At 45.7% G+C, this 16,016-nt stretch overlaps 1 protein-coding gene across 1 annotated transcript in view; it reads left to right on the top strand.

Annotated features, from left to right (window-relative positions):
• Positions 1 to 16,016, top strand: part of lrp6 (low density lipoprotein receptor-related protein 6) — a 43,510-nt gene that overhangs the window by 1,148 nt on the left and 26,346 nt on the right. Inside the window, exons 2-5 of the mRNA XM_015962897.3 lie at positions 6,544 to 6,940; positions 12,401 to 12,598; positions 12,677 to 12,873; positions 13,029 to 13,163. Of these exons, the coding sequence (XP_015818383.1) occupies positions 6,544 to 6,940; positions 12,401 to 12,598; positions 12,677 to 12,873; positions 13,029 to 13,163 (927 nt within the window). The remainder of the gene's footprint in view (positions 1 to 6,543; positions 6,941 to 12,400; positions 12,599 to 12,676; positions 12,874 to 13,028; positions 13,164 to 16,016) is intronic.

Below are 16,016 nucleotides of genomic sequence, written 5' to 3'. Positions count from 1 at the left end.
GTTCTGTACTGTAAAGTGCGTCAGAGTACTCCGAGTCTGGTTAATTGTATCTGTAGTCAGACCCCAAACCATGACCTCCCCCATGGATTACAGCTTCCTCATACTGACCTCACAGAGGTTGTGACTGACGGACTGTAGGGACCACAGAGCCTAAACAACTCTGACCCATTCCCAGTTCAGTGTTTTATTCAAGGTCCTTGAACGTGTTCAGGTAGAAAGACTGAACCAGAGTTGAGATCAGCCAAAGGTGAAAGATAAACTGTAAAATTTTCAGAAGCTCTGGAGAATGTTCATGCAGACCACATTAACCGATGACTGGACCGGCCCTGAGGAAACCTAAAAGGTGTTTGCATGTTGGTTTCTGATTGATGATCAATCAGAACTCGTCTAGTGAGAGCAGATCTTAATCCTGATCTTCCTACCAGAGAATGCTGCAGTTGTTTCCTTGGACAAGACACTTATGGTGCGTTCAATTTACTTCGAAAGTCAGAACTGGGAATGGCGTCACACCCGAATTAACCGCATTCTGTTTACCGCAGGCGATGCACACCTTCCAAGTAGCTGTTGTTTGTAGATTCCTCTTAATAACGTAGCTTTAAGCTGTGTGTCCAACATGCAAACTAAACTTTTAGTATGTAACTTGTACTGAAAATAAACAAGTGTATGTATCTACAAGTTTATTTGTCTACATAAACACTCACAAGTAAAGACAAATGTTGTACGTGAAGTTGCGATGCTTTGCAGCCAGGAGCACGTCCCTTGAAGGAGTACAGGTATTAGCATCAACTGTGAAAATGTATTAGCAGGACAGAAGTGTGTCCCGATTATTGAAGTCTTTTGTGTTTAGAGTTTTTGATGTCTTGTCCATGCAGAGCTTCCGTACAGGGTTGTCACGATACTAAAATTTCAAACTCGATTCGATACTTGAAAAAAAACTCGATGCTCGATTTCGATACTATTTAAAAACACCAATTTATTGAACAAGTTTATTCAAAAAATAACATTCCTCAGTATATATTGCAAAAATTAAATGTTAAGAATTAAGTGTATTAAGTGCTTAAACCTTTCAAGTTTCAGCATTTTTTTAAACGTGCCTACAAAAACTGGTGAAAGTTAACACTTTAAATCATGAATTGTCTCACTATATATACACTATCTGCAGAGTGATGTTTTGCTGCTTAAACTCTGTTTAAGGTGCATTTTTGTCATAAGATGTAATGCCATATGTTTTGTTCTGTACTTTTGAACAACTCTGTTGGTCAATAAAGGGAGAAAACGAATTTCTCCACAGTAGGACAAAGGTACATCTACCGGTAATCTTAATGAAAACAGACTGGCGCACGGCAGTGACGTCATTAAAAGCGCCGGTTAGATTAGCCGCAGCTAGTCTGTTTACACCTAGAAATCCCAGACCAGACCCGCTCCAAACGAACAGGGGAATCACGTTAATGATTCCTAACTAAACCTTTCGACATTGAGATGTTTTGGTGCAGATAATGTCTTATTTCGAGGCTGCACCATGGGTGCCCGTCCGCACCCGTTATATGGATATATACACTGATGGCGATTCGCCGATGGATCTAAATACCCCGGGGAATCCAAGTAGCACCAAAGTTGTCAGCGTGAGTAAACAAACGTACTGCATGCTAGAAATTAAGTCCGGGTTGCAATAAACGGGAGTTTCCTTTAAGCACATAAGCGTGAATATACAACTACGTGTCGGACTTGGTGTGCTAATGAAGTTGGGCTGTGAAGCGCCTCCCAAATTCGCTGTTTGTTTTTGTTTATTTATTTGGCAGACAAAACTTGGATCGGAGACAACTCGCGTGGGAAATTGCGATGTAGCCATGCGGCGTCTTCTTCTTCTGTTTGTCCGGGAGGCGGAGGCTGCTTTACGGCATCTGGCTGTCGTGCGTGTCGGTGTACGTGAAGAAGGCTGTGTATAATAGTCCATAATATCGATACCACAGGGATGGAATATCTAATTTAGATACCACTTTTAGCATCGATTTATATCTGGGTATTGACAACACTACTTCCGTAGTTAAGTTACGTTCATAGCTGCTAGCCAAAACTCTGAAGTTAGAGACTCTTACAGTTTTCTAGCTTTACTAAAACATCTGTCAGTACGTATTTGATTGATGGCAGTTTTTACTCTTTATTAGACTCCAAATGTAATAATTAGGAACATTCGTAATTTGTAAGAATGTAATCTGCGATATTAGCATCCCTATGGGTTCTTCCATGTATATTAGCGTTGTGCTAACCACTCGCTGCCTGTCAAATCACAGCCTTTGCTATTAGAAAATCTCCTTTTGTCACACTCACAACGCAATTTAATTGCATGTGCAGTTAATTGTTCAGCCCTGGCTCTTATAAGAGTGTTTTGTAAAAAAAAACCACATTTAACCCAAAAGTTACTGTTGTTGATACGGAGAGCTGCCATTTTGGATGTCATGGTCAGAGTTCTGAAATTCTTCTGAGTTTCCGACTCGTAGGTCTGGCTTTGGGGGGCGTTTCATTTGAATTTTCCCACTCAGAAGTTTGAATTTCCGAGTTCCGAGGACACATTGAACGCACCATTAACCCACCTTGCCTGCTGGTGGTGTTCAGAGGGACCGGTGGGGCCTGTGTTCGGCTGCCTCGCCTTTGTCGGCGTTCCCCAGGGCAGCTGTGGCTACACTGTAGCTCATCACCACCAGCGTGTGAATTTGTGAATGACTGATTGTGTTGTGAAGCGCCTTGGGGGGTTGTAGAACCCTAAGAAGGCGCTATACAAATACAGACCATTTACCACTCTGGTTGTGTGAACTGGGCTGACCCTCTTCCTTCCAGCTCCGGTTCTGGGTACCAACTGGGATGGAAACTTGAACTTTTTAAACTTTAGTAGAAGATGTAGATCTGGGAAAAGATTCAAACGTAACGATCACACGACCAGGTCGGTGAGTTCAGGATTCACAGCTTTCAGGATGTTTGCAGTTGAGACTAAAATGTAGTTTTTAGCCCCAGAATCAGCTGATTCAAACAGCTCTGAGGTTCTGGAGCCTTCATTGTACCGCGGACTGTTTTCCATCATCACTTAAGGATCCTAGAAGGGAAACGTTGATAAGAGAACTCCTTGGCTCTGATCTACGTTTTGAAACCAGGCTGACAGCGTGATCTGGTCCAGGTCACCTCTCATCTGACCTGCTGGTGGTCAGGCGGAGCTGATTGTCTCAGGTTGGCGGTCTGGCGCAGAGCCGGGATGTGGTGGAGAGCTGTCAGCTGCTCATCAAACACTCCTTGTTGTGGTGATTCTTTTTGGGAAGCAGGAGATGTTCGCCTGAAGAGAACAAAATCAAAGTCCTGCCTTCACATGTTGATGAAAACCTGCAGGGATGAGTCTGGACGTGGAGCTTTAGACACTGGTCATCAGAAGCACCAGCCCCAGCTTCCGATGGGACGGGTCGTTGGACTAAAACCAGCTCTACTGTAGATGGTCTGCTCTGAGCCCATCCCATGTTGGATACCCCCACCTGGGAGCTTAGATGTTGGGAAGGTGATGTTTGGAGCATATGCTGGATCAGGCACTATTCTGGTGTTGTTTTAATTCGGTGTGCAGGCTGGATGAGGCTGTCCCACAGATCTTATAATTCAGTTTATTTTTCTGGAACCTGCGTTATGATTTTTATCATACTGTTCATTACAAAGGTGTCTTCTGGGATGATAGATCAACAAAAAGATTCAGAAGAAAAACCATCAAATTCTAGATGAAAGTTTTGGTTCAACAGAACAGCTGTTGCTTCATTTATGTTGATGTGTTCAGGATGCTGTTGTTGACCTGGAGCTGGCTGGCTTCAGGCTTATTCTTCCTGTGTGTGTGGAAGGGGGTTAGGATATCAACTCAGCTATGTGTATTATGTTTTTTTAGCCCACAATCGACTGTACATGTTCAATGCAATAGCGCCTATCCTGACTAGTGTCAGTCATTACAGCAATCCTCATACTAAGCAAGCATGCAGCAACAGTGGAGAGGAAAACTCCCTTTTAACAGGAAGAAACCTCCAGAGGATCCTGGCTCAGTATAAGCAGCCATCCTCCACGACTCACTGGGGATCGAGAAGACAGAGCACACACACACACACACACACACACACACACACACACACACACACACACACACACACACACACACACACACACACACACACACACACACACACACACACACACACCCCCTATGGTTAAATTGTGATGTCTTAGTAAATATTCTATTAGGTGAGAGATAAACTTTATAGTATTTATCCTAGTGGATCTATAATTAAATGGGTAAACTAGCAGTAGCACATCCAACGTCAAGGAAAGCAAAAAGTTATTATCAGGAGAGGGAGAATGTTTAAGTGGTTAGCAGCAGTGTGCTAGACGATGGCCCCCTCCATGAGGCCACCACAGCTCAGCAGAACATCGTTGTAGCTTCTTCTGGGGAGAAAAACACTTGGAGAGAAAATAAAGTTAACAGCTGAAATAGCAGGAAATAATACAGTTAAAGAGCAGACTGTAGAAGAAAGCAGTAGAGTGTGGAAAGTGGTCAGTGTATCCTCCAGCAGTCTAAGCCTATAGCAGCATAACTACAGAGATAACTCTGGATAATCTATCCTATTTAGATGTAGGCATGTTGGAGGCAGGGCAAGGGAGAGCCGTCTTTACCGACTGTACACTCCACCTCCCTCTACTCCCCCACTTGTCCAGATCTAGGCTAACATCAGATTTTAACCATAGGCCCTATCAAATAAAAATGTTTTAAGCCTATTCTTAAATGTAGACAAGGTGTCTGCCTCACGGACTAAAGCTGGGAGCTGGTTCCACAGGAGAGGAGCCTGATAACTAAAAGATCTGCCTCCCATCCTAATTTTAGGTATTCTGGGAACCACCAGTAAACCTGCAGTCTGAGAGCGAAGTGCTCGGTTAGGAACGTATGGAACAATCAGATTACTGATGTATGATGGAGCTTGATTATTAAGAGCTTTATATGTGAGAAGAAGGATCTTAAAATCTATTCTGAATTTAACAGGTAGCAGATGTAGGGAAGCTAAGACAGGAGAGATATGATCTCTCTTTTTAATTCTCATCAGAACTCTAGCTGCAGCATTTTGGACAAGCTGAAGACTTTTAACTACATTCTGTGGACTTCCTGAGAGTAATGGATTACAGTAATCCAGTCTTGTCTTGATTTGAAAGACTGCATGGTGGCGCAGTGGTTAGCACTGTTGCCTCGCAACACGAAGGTCGCAGGTTCGAAACTCGGCTGCGGCCTTTCTGCGTGGAGTTGCGTGTTCTCCCCATGCATGCGTGGGTTTTCTCCGGGTACTCCGGTTTCCCCCACAGATCACAACACGCCCTATAGGTTAAAAAAAATTGTAAGTCGCTTTGGGTGAAAGCGTCTGCTAAGCACATAAACATAAAAGCAGAACGTTTAGAGTCATCCAATTTTTTATGTCCTCAAGACAAGCCTGTAATCTACCCAACCGATTAGGTTCATCAGGGTTAATGGATAAATATAACTGAGTATCATCAGCATAACAGTGGAAGTTTATCCCATGCTGTCTAATGATTTTACCAATTGGGAGCATATATATAGTAAAAAGAACTGGTCCAAGCACTGAACCCTGTGGTACTCCACAAGTAACCCTGGAGTATGAAGACGATTTGTCATGTACGTTTACAAAATGAAATCTGTCAGACAGGTAGGATTTAAACCAGGATTTTAAGTAGTTCTAGTTTGTTGAAGCTTATTTTTATAAAGCACAAGACTATTTTTCCAGGACAGGTAGGCCTCCTCATGGTGCGTAGAGCGCCATGTTCTCTCCAATTTCCTAGAATTTTGTTTTAAGGCTCGTAGATGAGAGTTAAACCAGGGAGCCAACTTCCTGTCCCTAATTACCTTCTTTTTTAAAGGGGCAACATCATCTAATGCCACACGTAAAGAGGAATTCACATGATGAACTAAGGCATCAATTTGTGAGAGGCTAGAACTGAAAATATTGCTCTCTGCTACATTCCTCTGAGATGCTGAGGACAGTAAAGATGGAACAGTTGATTTAAAAGATGCAACTGCGTTGTCAGATAGAGACCGACTATAGTGAAATTTACTTTCATGTCTCGAGAACTCAGTTATAAAAAACTCAAAGGTTATTAGAAAGTGGTCTGAGAGGACTGGGTTATGTAGAAAGATTATTTCCTCACACTCTATGCCATAAGACATGTGACATGCGAGAAAAGACGTGATGACTCGGGCATGGAACAGCTGCTAGCTAACGGGTGATATACCTGCTAACTAAGAACTCACTGGCTGTACATTTACTGGGTCATATTAAGACTTGTTTACATTATGTTGATATTTTAAACATGGAGATGTTGCCCCGTCCCAGGCTAGCTGTTCCTTTCGGATCAACATGCATGTTTCTGTGATTCTGAAAAGTTGTCCTTTCCTCCTTGGTAAAATACTGAGGCTGCTTCCTGCCAGGCACTGGTACGAACCTTGTTTGTTATTATTTGGGTTTCCAGGTGAGCCGCTGCTCCTGTACGCGAATCGGCGAGACCTTCGGATCGCCGATGTGGCGCGTGAGAAGGCCAACGCCACGGTGGTGGTTGGAGGTCTGGAAGATGCAGCAGCAGTGGATTACGTCTACTCCCAGGGCCTCATCTACTGGAGCGACGTGAGCGAGGAGGCCATCAAACGCACCTCCTTCAGCCAGTCAGGCGCCAGCCTGGTCCAGACTGTGGTACCGGGTCTGACATCACCAGATGGACTGGCCTGTGATTGGTTAGGCAGTAAACTTTACTGGACAGACTCTGAAACCAATCGGATTGAAGTGGCTGAGCTGGACGGGTCCTTGAGGAAGGTTCTGTTCTGGCAGGATCTGGATCAGCCGAGGGCCATCGCCCTGGATCCGCAGCAGGGGTGAGTTTTGCGTGTGTGTGTGTGTGTGTTTTCCACTCAGATCCAGCAGGACTCAAACATCTGCAGAACAAGACATGATCCTAGATCCTAAAACGTCTGGCGAGCAGTTTAGGGATGTTAGCTGATTTTCATACAGACGGGTTGTTTTTATGCTTTTTTATTCTTCATTGCCATAACCCTCCACATCTGGAGCTGTGATTCTGCTGGGAGAAAACAGGACTGAAGTTTATTTCAAATCTCCTCCCAGTTCTCCCAGTAGCTCGCTGGTGGGAGCAGAGTCCCCCTGCTTAGAAAATAAAGCAACAGAATAGGGTTGTCACGGTGTGAAAATGTAACCTCACGGTTATTGTGACCAAAATTATCACAGTTTTCGGTATTATCACGGTATTTTTTTAAACATCTTGCATTTTCAGACAATTAAATAAACCCTGTATGTCAGGAAATATTGTCCTCAGTTTGTGTCTAAATTTAGCCTAAAATGTGTTATTTTGTAATTATGTTGTTTATTTGTTCACATTTTTCCCCTTTAGTCTTTAAAATACCAATATTCGCCCATAACTTCTTATTTCATGTCTGCTTGATGTCATCATTTAAAAATATTAGACCAGATGATACTCAGTACTCAAGTAGCCTTCTAATCAGATACTTTTTTACTCTTACTTGAGTAATAAACCCTATATCAGGAAAGTATCGTCCTCGGTTTGTGTCCTTCCAGTGAGCTTTGCAGATGTGGGAAAATGTCATCAGGCAGTAATCGTTGTTAAATTCATAATTATTCTCGGAGAGAGACCAACTCTTATCGGCCCCTGGGAGCCCCGTAATGCATAGCGTCATTTCAACATGGCGGTGTCCGCGACACGGTTTATATGCAGGTAGCGGCGCTGCGGCTGCTTTATATAGCGACTCGTTGCATTCTCCCTCAACCCAAATCCTCGGATCACGCATCTTAGCTAAAACGCTAACGTTAGCTTGCCTTGCGTTGACTGTAGAGTTGTGGGTGATGGTCACGCAGATGTGTCATGAGATTTGAAGCGTTGCTGCCTTTCACAGACACTTTTTCTGCACGTGCTGCAAACAGGATAGCCGTCTTCTATCAGCTGTCCCTCGGCATTCTTCAGATATCCAAAAGATGCCCGTACTTCCGACTTTGTCTTCTTTGAGGGATAATAAATGTCCTGAGCGCTGCCGTCTCCTCCTTTGACCATTATTTCAGCTTTAGCTTCAAGAAAGTTTTGGTTGTAAACAACAAAGTGCGCATGTGCCGCCGGCAACTTCAGCAGATGATACGGTGGCTGGTAAGGGTCACCGCGCCTACACCGCAGCCACGGTAATCCACCGAGATAATATAGTTTTTAAAAACAAGACGGTTATTATTATTGTCAACATTTTTACCGAGGTTTACCGCTACACCGGTTACTTCTATAGCCCACATCGGTCGGTACCGGGTCAGTGAGGTCCGCGCTGGGCTCCGGAGACCTGGGGGGGGGGGGGTTTAAAAAATTAAATGCAGATTTCTGGAGCTCAGATCACAATCAGAACCGGATCAGAACCACCACCTGGACCACCAGGAGAGGATGCGCAACTTTTAAAAATACCGGCTGGACTGGCTCACTGGTGTTTGGGTCGGATCCAGCTCACAGACGCCTGCATGAGCTCCAGAACCGGATGACGGGCGTCTCTCTCTAAGCTAAATTAGGTTAGGTGAACGGATATTAACGAGTGTGAGACCACTGACAGACGCTCATTAGTGTTAATAATGTAGAATAAATCAATATTAATTAAAAGATTGTGTTAATGATCAAGATCTCATTTTCAATCACAATAATAATGATTATCATTGTTGCCATAATCTAGCAGCCCTACTTGTGTGTTCGGATGAAGTCAGGAAGGTTTTTCTTTCTGCTCATCAATCAACAGTTGTCTGTGTGAATGCTAGAATCAGTGAGCCTTGTTCTTTGGGACGGTTTGGGAAAAGCTGGCTCTGTAACTCCGTGGTGGAAGGTGGACCTGGACTGGGTAGGGCTGGGATGACTAATGCACCAGGTACCAAACATAATGCGGCTCTTGTACTGATGCATGGCGTCTCTCTGCTCTTGCTGCCTGGCTGGAGCCACATTGGTCAGATGAGGAAGGATGGAAGATTCCCGGATCTGTGGACTCGGCTCCTCTGGGTCACTTTTTTTGGGCTCAACTGCGTGACAGAAATCATGGTGTGTTTGTGGTCAGTCGGCTGCACGTTTTCTCTGCAGCTGCTTTTGTTCTGGTCCCAGTGAAATTATACTGGGAGGCCTGGCATCTCCAAGTGTTACAAGAGCCCAGATTTCCCCTCGGAAGGGTGCAGATCACAACGATCCGATCAGCCTCTAGTCTTCTTCCGGTTCTTCAGACTCCTTACGAGACATTTCTGTTCTTTTAAAACTTTGTATGTTCAGCGAATGCGTCAACGCCAAAGTCAACCCTAGACCAATGAAATACTGACCAGGCCCTCTGTGAGGTCATTCGCAGGTTTCTGAAGAGTGGAATTGAAGCCCGTTGGGTGTTTACAATCAGTACCATCTCGGCCGTGTCCCATGGAGCGTTACGAGTTGTCTACATTTATAACAAACGAACAAGGTGTGATATTTTCCTATTAATATGAAATATCAACCTGATTGATCTTTAAATGTTTAATCAGAATATTATAGTTTCTTTGATTTGTCAGGGACCATAAACACACTTCACATTAATTCAGAGTCGAGTTTAGTTTGTAATAAGGCTGCGACTAATAGTGGACTACTCACGACTATTGAAACGATTAGTCGACTGATCGGATAATTATTACATTTGTCTTAAGTTTAGCATGAGATTGCTTTAATTATGTGAAAAATGATAATAAACACAAAGATGTGTACTTCAATGGAAAATGCATATTTTATTGGACTTTGCTGCTGATAGGCCGATTCATACTAACAGTAAATCTAACACCAATTAGGCACAGTGCCCAGTCAGTACTGACATAAATGCATAAATAATTAAAATACTTTTGTCAAGCATCAGTCGGGCATAACGTTAAATCTTTTTTAAAAAGCAAAAATAAGTTTTAAAAATGTCCATCCAACACAAAACGTGTTGGCTTTGGTGTTATTTAAATCTCACCGAGGAGAGTCAGACTCTGTTTCATTCAACTGTCCGACGTGCTTTCTCGTTAAGTATTCATGCATCACCGAGGTGCTGCCGTCATACGCGAGGACTGCTTCACAAATAATGCAGGTCATCTTTTTATTTTCCAAATCCCGGCTAGTTTTGGTACGCGTAGCTGCGGTGTTGGACGCCGCCATTTCTGTTAGCTGGCGCTCAGCAGAGAAGCTACTGCACACGTGCGACTCTCGGCAGAGAGTGTAATGAAGTGAGACGCCTCACTCGGTCGGTAAAAACACGTCTGGCGACAACGTCGACAATGAAGTTTGTTGTCGACTATTTCTACTGAGAATCGTTGCAGCCCTAGTTTGTAAAAATGAATTTATTTCTATTTTTCTGAACTACTGATCACACAACTGACGAGGCATGAATGTATGTGGTGGATATGAAGTGATTTACTGTGATATGTGAAACGATGGAATGGAAGCTAGATGTCTTAGCAAAACCTTTCTTAAGGCTGTGGGATGTGTTTTATAAAACCATCCAACGCCGTTTGTGTCGAGTCTACACGTCCTTGTGCGGCCATCCCCTTAAGATCCAGGGGGTCAGGAGGTCAAGCCGGACAAACTGCAGATGGTGTGGACCTCTGGTATCGGAACCCGTAGATTAGCTCTGATAGGACCCGTCTAGTCTTGAGATCTCTCCGGGTCTCGACAGGAAGCTGGCTGCTCGCTGGCTCTTAGAAGAGCCGTTTTGTCTGATATCACTCGCAGCGTTGCAGAGCGGCTTTGACTTGACGTCACAAGAGAAGATGGTTTCAAAATGCTTTTTCCTCCGATTTGGCTGAATCAGGAGTCGGCTAGAAACTAAAATAATTCCGGAAACAATTCTGGTTTATCGCCTGCCTTATTTATAGGTTTGGCAAATCTGAATTTGACACGTTTGAAGGCATGATCAAAAATACCTCAGAAGTCCGGTCCTCAGAGAGGTTAACTCTGTGTGAAGTGAATGTTAAACATTAATAATAATCTTATTATAACATGTATGAGTATTCTGATATCTTTAAACATCTTCTTCATTCAACACATTTGATTATTTCAACCTATAAATTGTAAAGTCACTTATGAACTTGCAGGAAGATGAACTTTATTCAGAGGAAAGCTGCAGCAGTCTGGGCTGCATGAGACCTTGACTGAGAATGTTGTGTCCTCTGGTACGCTAACGGCGTGCAGAGCTCTCCGTTTTGGGGGGACAGACGGATGGTGTGTTAATTTCTGTTCATGTTGATGGAAATTCAACCTTTGGTACATTACAATACACACGTCTCACACACGTCTCTGAAGTGTCACTGCTGCTGGAGCCCGTAGAGACGCTGAACATCGCGTTGCCCCTCCCTCCCCTCTCTCTCACTGTGCAGGCACACAGCGGCTAAAATGTAAACAAACATGTCTGCTGAACTTCCCCCGCTGGGAATACTGATGTAAAGTTTTCATCCTACAACAAAAATGCGGCGCGGGGTTGGCGTAGCGTTGCACCCTACTGACTGCAGTGGGGGGAACACCTTCTCTGACTGCTGCTCCATTCATGGCAGTGCACGGGCAGACGGCTGTGAGCAGCACACAGTGAGGCAGGAGGACGTGTGTGCTTCATGTCCGTCTCCAAAAGCAACACTGCTCATGGCCCATGTGCTCAGACACCTGCGTTCCAGAGAAGGCTGTGTGAACAGAACCGGACCATGCGGGGGTGGGCCAATTCTACCGAGCCCAGACCAGGAAAGATGTGGACGCCAGTAGTTGTTTTGGTCTGAAACATGTAATCGGTGAAGGTTTTTAGACAAATGCAAGAGAACGACTTCTATTAATTTCTTTTTATATTTACATTTGGCCAACTGGTCTGCACGGCGTGTTTTTGCGTTTGGTCTGTTCTTTGACCTTGTTTATGATGGATCTGTAAGGTGATCTGTATGTAAGATGAGCCTCAGCGTCAGCTTATTCCTTTCTCTGCAGCTTATCGCCAGGCTGAACCTTTCCCCGTAGCAAGCTGCTAATGCTAGCTCTGACAGCTGTCTGTCAATCAGATCTATTCATAATTTCAAGTTTTGATTGCATCTAAGTGGGTGAGTTAAGAAAAAATTCACCCCCTCGGAGTTGTCATGACTGTAAACTCGATCTAGTAAACGTAGAACGTGTTTGTTCCACTGTGAGTCTTTTTTAACGAGAGAGTCGATGAGGGTTTTCTGTTTTGGTGCCAGCACCTAGTGGATGAGGAGGGGAGGTGCAGTTTTGTCTCTTCTGTGTTGGCTTCACTTTTGTCACCCAATTCCTCCCCCTTGGCCATACTCAGGTTCATGTACTGGACCGACTGGGGGGAGGTTCCAAAGATCGAGCGTGCCGGCATGGATGGAACCAATCGCTCCATCATCATCGATAAGGAGATCAACTGGCCCAATGGGCTGACCCTGGACTACGCTCAGCAGAAACTGTACTGGGCCGACGCCAAACACAACTTTATCCACCGCTGCAACCTGGATGGCTCCTCCAGGTACCGCCTGGTGTTCTGTTGGGGCGGGGTGTGGGGTCTTAACCTCAGTCTGGACTGTGACATCTGTCGTGTTTTCAGGGAGGTGGTGGTCAAAGGGGAGCTTCCTCACCCGTTTGCCCTCACCCTGTTTGAGGACACGTTGTTTTGGACTGACTGGACAACCCACTCCATCCATTCGTGTCAGAAGCAGACAGGAAATGAGCAACGCATTGTCCACTCCAACATCTTCTCACCCATGGACATCCATGTCTTCAGCCCTAAGAGGCAGCCTGTCTGTAAGTTCAGAGCAGAGCCCTATTTGTATGGGTTCTGGAGACCTGAACGGGTTTGTGTTGAAAAAGAAAATTAGATTGAATACATAGAATTATTAAGCGTGATCAGCGGATCTGCAGGGTTTTTAATCTCGGACTAACAGACTTTTTGTTGGCAGCTCTGAGCAGCTCCTGCTCCCTGAACAACGGAGGATGCTCCCACCTCTGCCTCCTGTCTCCAACCAGGCCCTTCTTTCGATGTGCCTGTCCCACTGGAGTCCAGATGCGAGAGGATGGAAAGACCTGCAGAGACGGTGAGGATACTAATTACCATCATCATCATCATCGTTGGTGCTGCTGGAGCTGGGCTCACTGATGCTCATTTCAGCCTGCTTGTAGAATGTTTAAAGGGTGCTGCAGGGAGCACTGATGCCTCACAGACAGGGTTACAGGATTAAAATCTCAGGCTTTCTGGACGATGGAGCGTGTTCTCCTCGTGCATGTATGGAGTTAGCGAGTTAGCGTGTTCTCCTCGTGCATGTGTGGAGTTAGCATGTTCTCATGTATGTGGGGTTAGTGTGTTCTCATGTATGTTTGGAGTTAGCATGTTCTCCTCTTGCATGTGTAAAGTTGGCATGTTCTCCTCATGCTTGTGTGGAGGTGGCGTGTTCTCCTCGTGCATGTGTGGAGTTGGCGTGTTCTCCTCGTGCATGTGTGGAGTTGGCGTGTTCTCATGTATGTGGGGTTAGTGTGTTCTCATGTATGTGTGGAGTTAGCATGTTCTCCTCGTGCATGTGTGGAGTTAGCATGTTCTCCTCGTGCATGTGTGGAGTTAGCGTGTTCTCATGTATGTGTGGAGTTAGCGTGTTCTCATGTATGTGTGGAGTTAGCGTGTTCTCATGTATGTGTGGAGTTAGCATGTTCTCCTCTTGCATGTGTAAAGTTGGCATGTTCTCCTCATGCTTGTGTGGAGGTGGCGTGTTCTCCACATGCATGTGTGGAGTTGGTGTGTTCTCCTCGTGCATGTGTGGAGTTGGCGTGTTCTCCTCGTGCATGTGTGGAGTTGGCGTGTTCTCATGTATGTGGGGTTAGTGTGTTCTCATGTATGTGTGGAGTTAGCATGTGCTCCTCGTGCATGTGTGGAGTTAGAGTGTTCTCATGTATGTGTGGAGTTAGCGTGTTCTCATGTATGTGTGGAGTTAGCATGTTCTCCTCTTGCATGTGTAAAGTTGGCATGTTCTCCTCATGCTTGTGTGGAGGTGGCGTGTTCTCCACATGCATGTGTGGAGTTGGCGTGTTCTCCTCGTTCATGTGTGGAGTTGGCGTGTTCTCGCGTATGTGTGGAGTTGGCGTGTTCTCGCGTATGTGTGGAGTTGGCGTGTTCTCACACATGTGTGGAGTTGGCGTGTTCTCCTCATGCATGTGTGGAGTTGGCGTGTTCTCTAGTATGTGTGCAGTTGGCGTGTTCTCCCCATGCATGTGTGGAGTTGGCGTGTTCTCCCCATGCATGTGTGGAGTTGGCGTGTTCTCCCCATGCATGTGTGGATTTGGCGTGTTCTCCCCATGCATGTGTGGAGTTGGCGTGTTCTCCACATGCATGTGTGGAGTTGGCGTGTTCTCGTGCATGTGTGGAGTTGGCGTGTTCTCCTCGTGCATGTGTGGAGGTGGCGTGTTCTCGCGTATGTGTGGAGTTGGCGTGTTCTCACACATGTGTGGAGTTGGCGTGTTCTCACACATGTGTGGAGTTGGCGTGTTCTCCTCATGCATGTGTGGAGTTGGCGTGTTCTCTAGTATGTGTGCAGTTGGCGTGTTCTCCTCACACATGTGTGGAGTTGGCGTGTTCTCATGCATGTGTGGAGTTGGCGTGTTCTCTAGTATGTGTGCAGTTGGCGTGTTCTCCTCGTGCATGTGTGGAGTTGGCGTGTTCTCGCGTATGTGTGGAGTTGGCGTGTTCTCACACATGTGTGGAGTTGGCGTGTTCTCCTCATGCATGTGTGGAGTTGGCGTGTTCTCTAGTATGTGTGCAGTTGGCGTGTTCTCCTCACACATGTGTGGAGTTGGCGTGTTCTCACACATGTGTGGAGTTGGCGTGTTCTCATGCATGTGTGGAGTTGGCGTGTTCTCTAGTATGTGTGCAGTTGGCGTGTTCTCCTCACACATGTGTGGAGTTGGCGTGTTCTCATGCATGTGTGGAGTTGGCGTGTTCTCTAGTATGTGTGCAGTTGGCGTGTTCTCCCCATGCATGTGTGGAGTTGGCGTGTTCTCATGCATGTGTGGAGTTGGCGTGTTCTCTAGTATGTGTGGAGTTGGCGTGTTCTCTAGTATGTGTGGAGTTGGCGTGTTCTCCCCATGACGTAGAGAACTAATGCTGAGCTCCGGCTGGCAACTCTATTGAAAAATAAAGTAAACGCGACCTGTAAGTTTTGCTTTTTGAACAAAATCAGCTGAGGCGGCAAATTGGTGCTCCTCAAGGCTCCGTGAGCTTCTCTGTTAGAGCTGGAGGGTCAGATCACCAGAGACGGTACAGGGACTGTGGATGATGGAGGTCCGTGGCAGCGCAGGGACCGCCCCATATCCCCTTTATGCCGCCATCGCCTAGTTCTTTATAAAAGTAACTCTTTTGCGCCACATCACCGCCACGGTCTGACAACTTCTAAATGACCTAAGGGTCTTTGATGGCGCTACAGCGCTGCAACGTTGTTTCATAAAAACGGCATTAGAACGATGCTCTGGCTGAAGCCCAAACAGCACCCTGCTTGTTTCAGAGCAGCTGACGGTAGCGTTGGGCTGGCCTGCTGTTGCCATGGCCACCTACCCGTCCATCACTGGGGTCAATCTGCTTGAAGCACTAACTGCACCCTCACCTCTACACACACACACATTTACATTTTGTGTCGGGCCGGCCCATTGGAGGTCTGACGGCTGTGGGGGGTGCTTTTGTAAGGGGTAGGATCACATGCTCCCCCGCAGACAAAGCCCCCTTTCACAGCCGGCGTTTAAGCGCCGCGGCCCAGGATCCGGGCCTCAGGCTGAGATGAAGGCTGTAGTTGAGTGACTCTGATGCTCTTATTTTGGTGGTGGTGGGGAAGTCTCACAACATTTACCAAAGTAAAACCTCTCAGAAATATCCGGAGCAGATTATGTCCAAACAAACCTACGCCAACTAT

Source organism: Nothobranchius furzeri, chromosome 1 (genome assembly GCF_043380555.1).
Source record: "Nothobranchius furzeri strain GRZ-AD chromosome 1, NfurGRZ-RIMD1, whole genome shotgun sequence".
Taxonomy (NCBI): Eukaryota; Metazoa; Chordata; class Actinopteri; order Cyprinodontiformes; family Nothobranchiidae; genus Nothobranchius; species Nothobranchius furzeri.
Note: the sequence above shows the minus strand (reverse complement) of the source record. Positions and strands in the feature narration are given on the sequence as shown.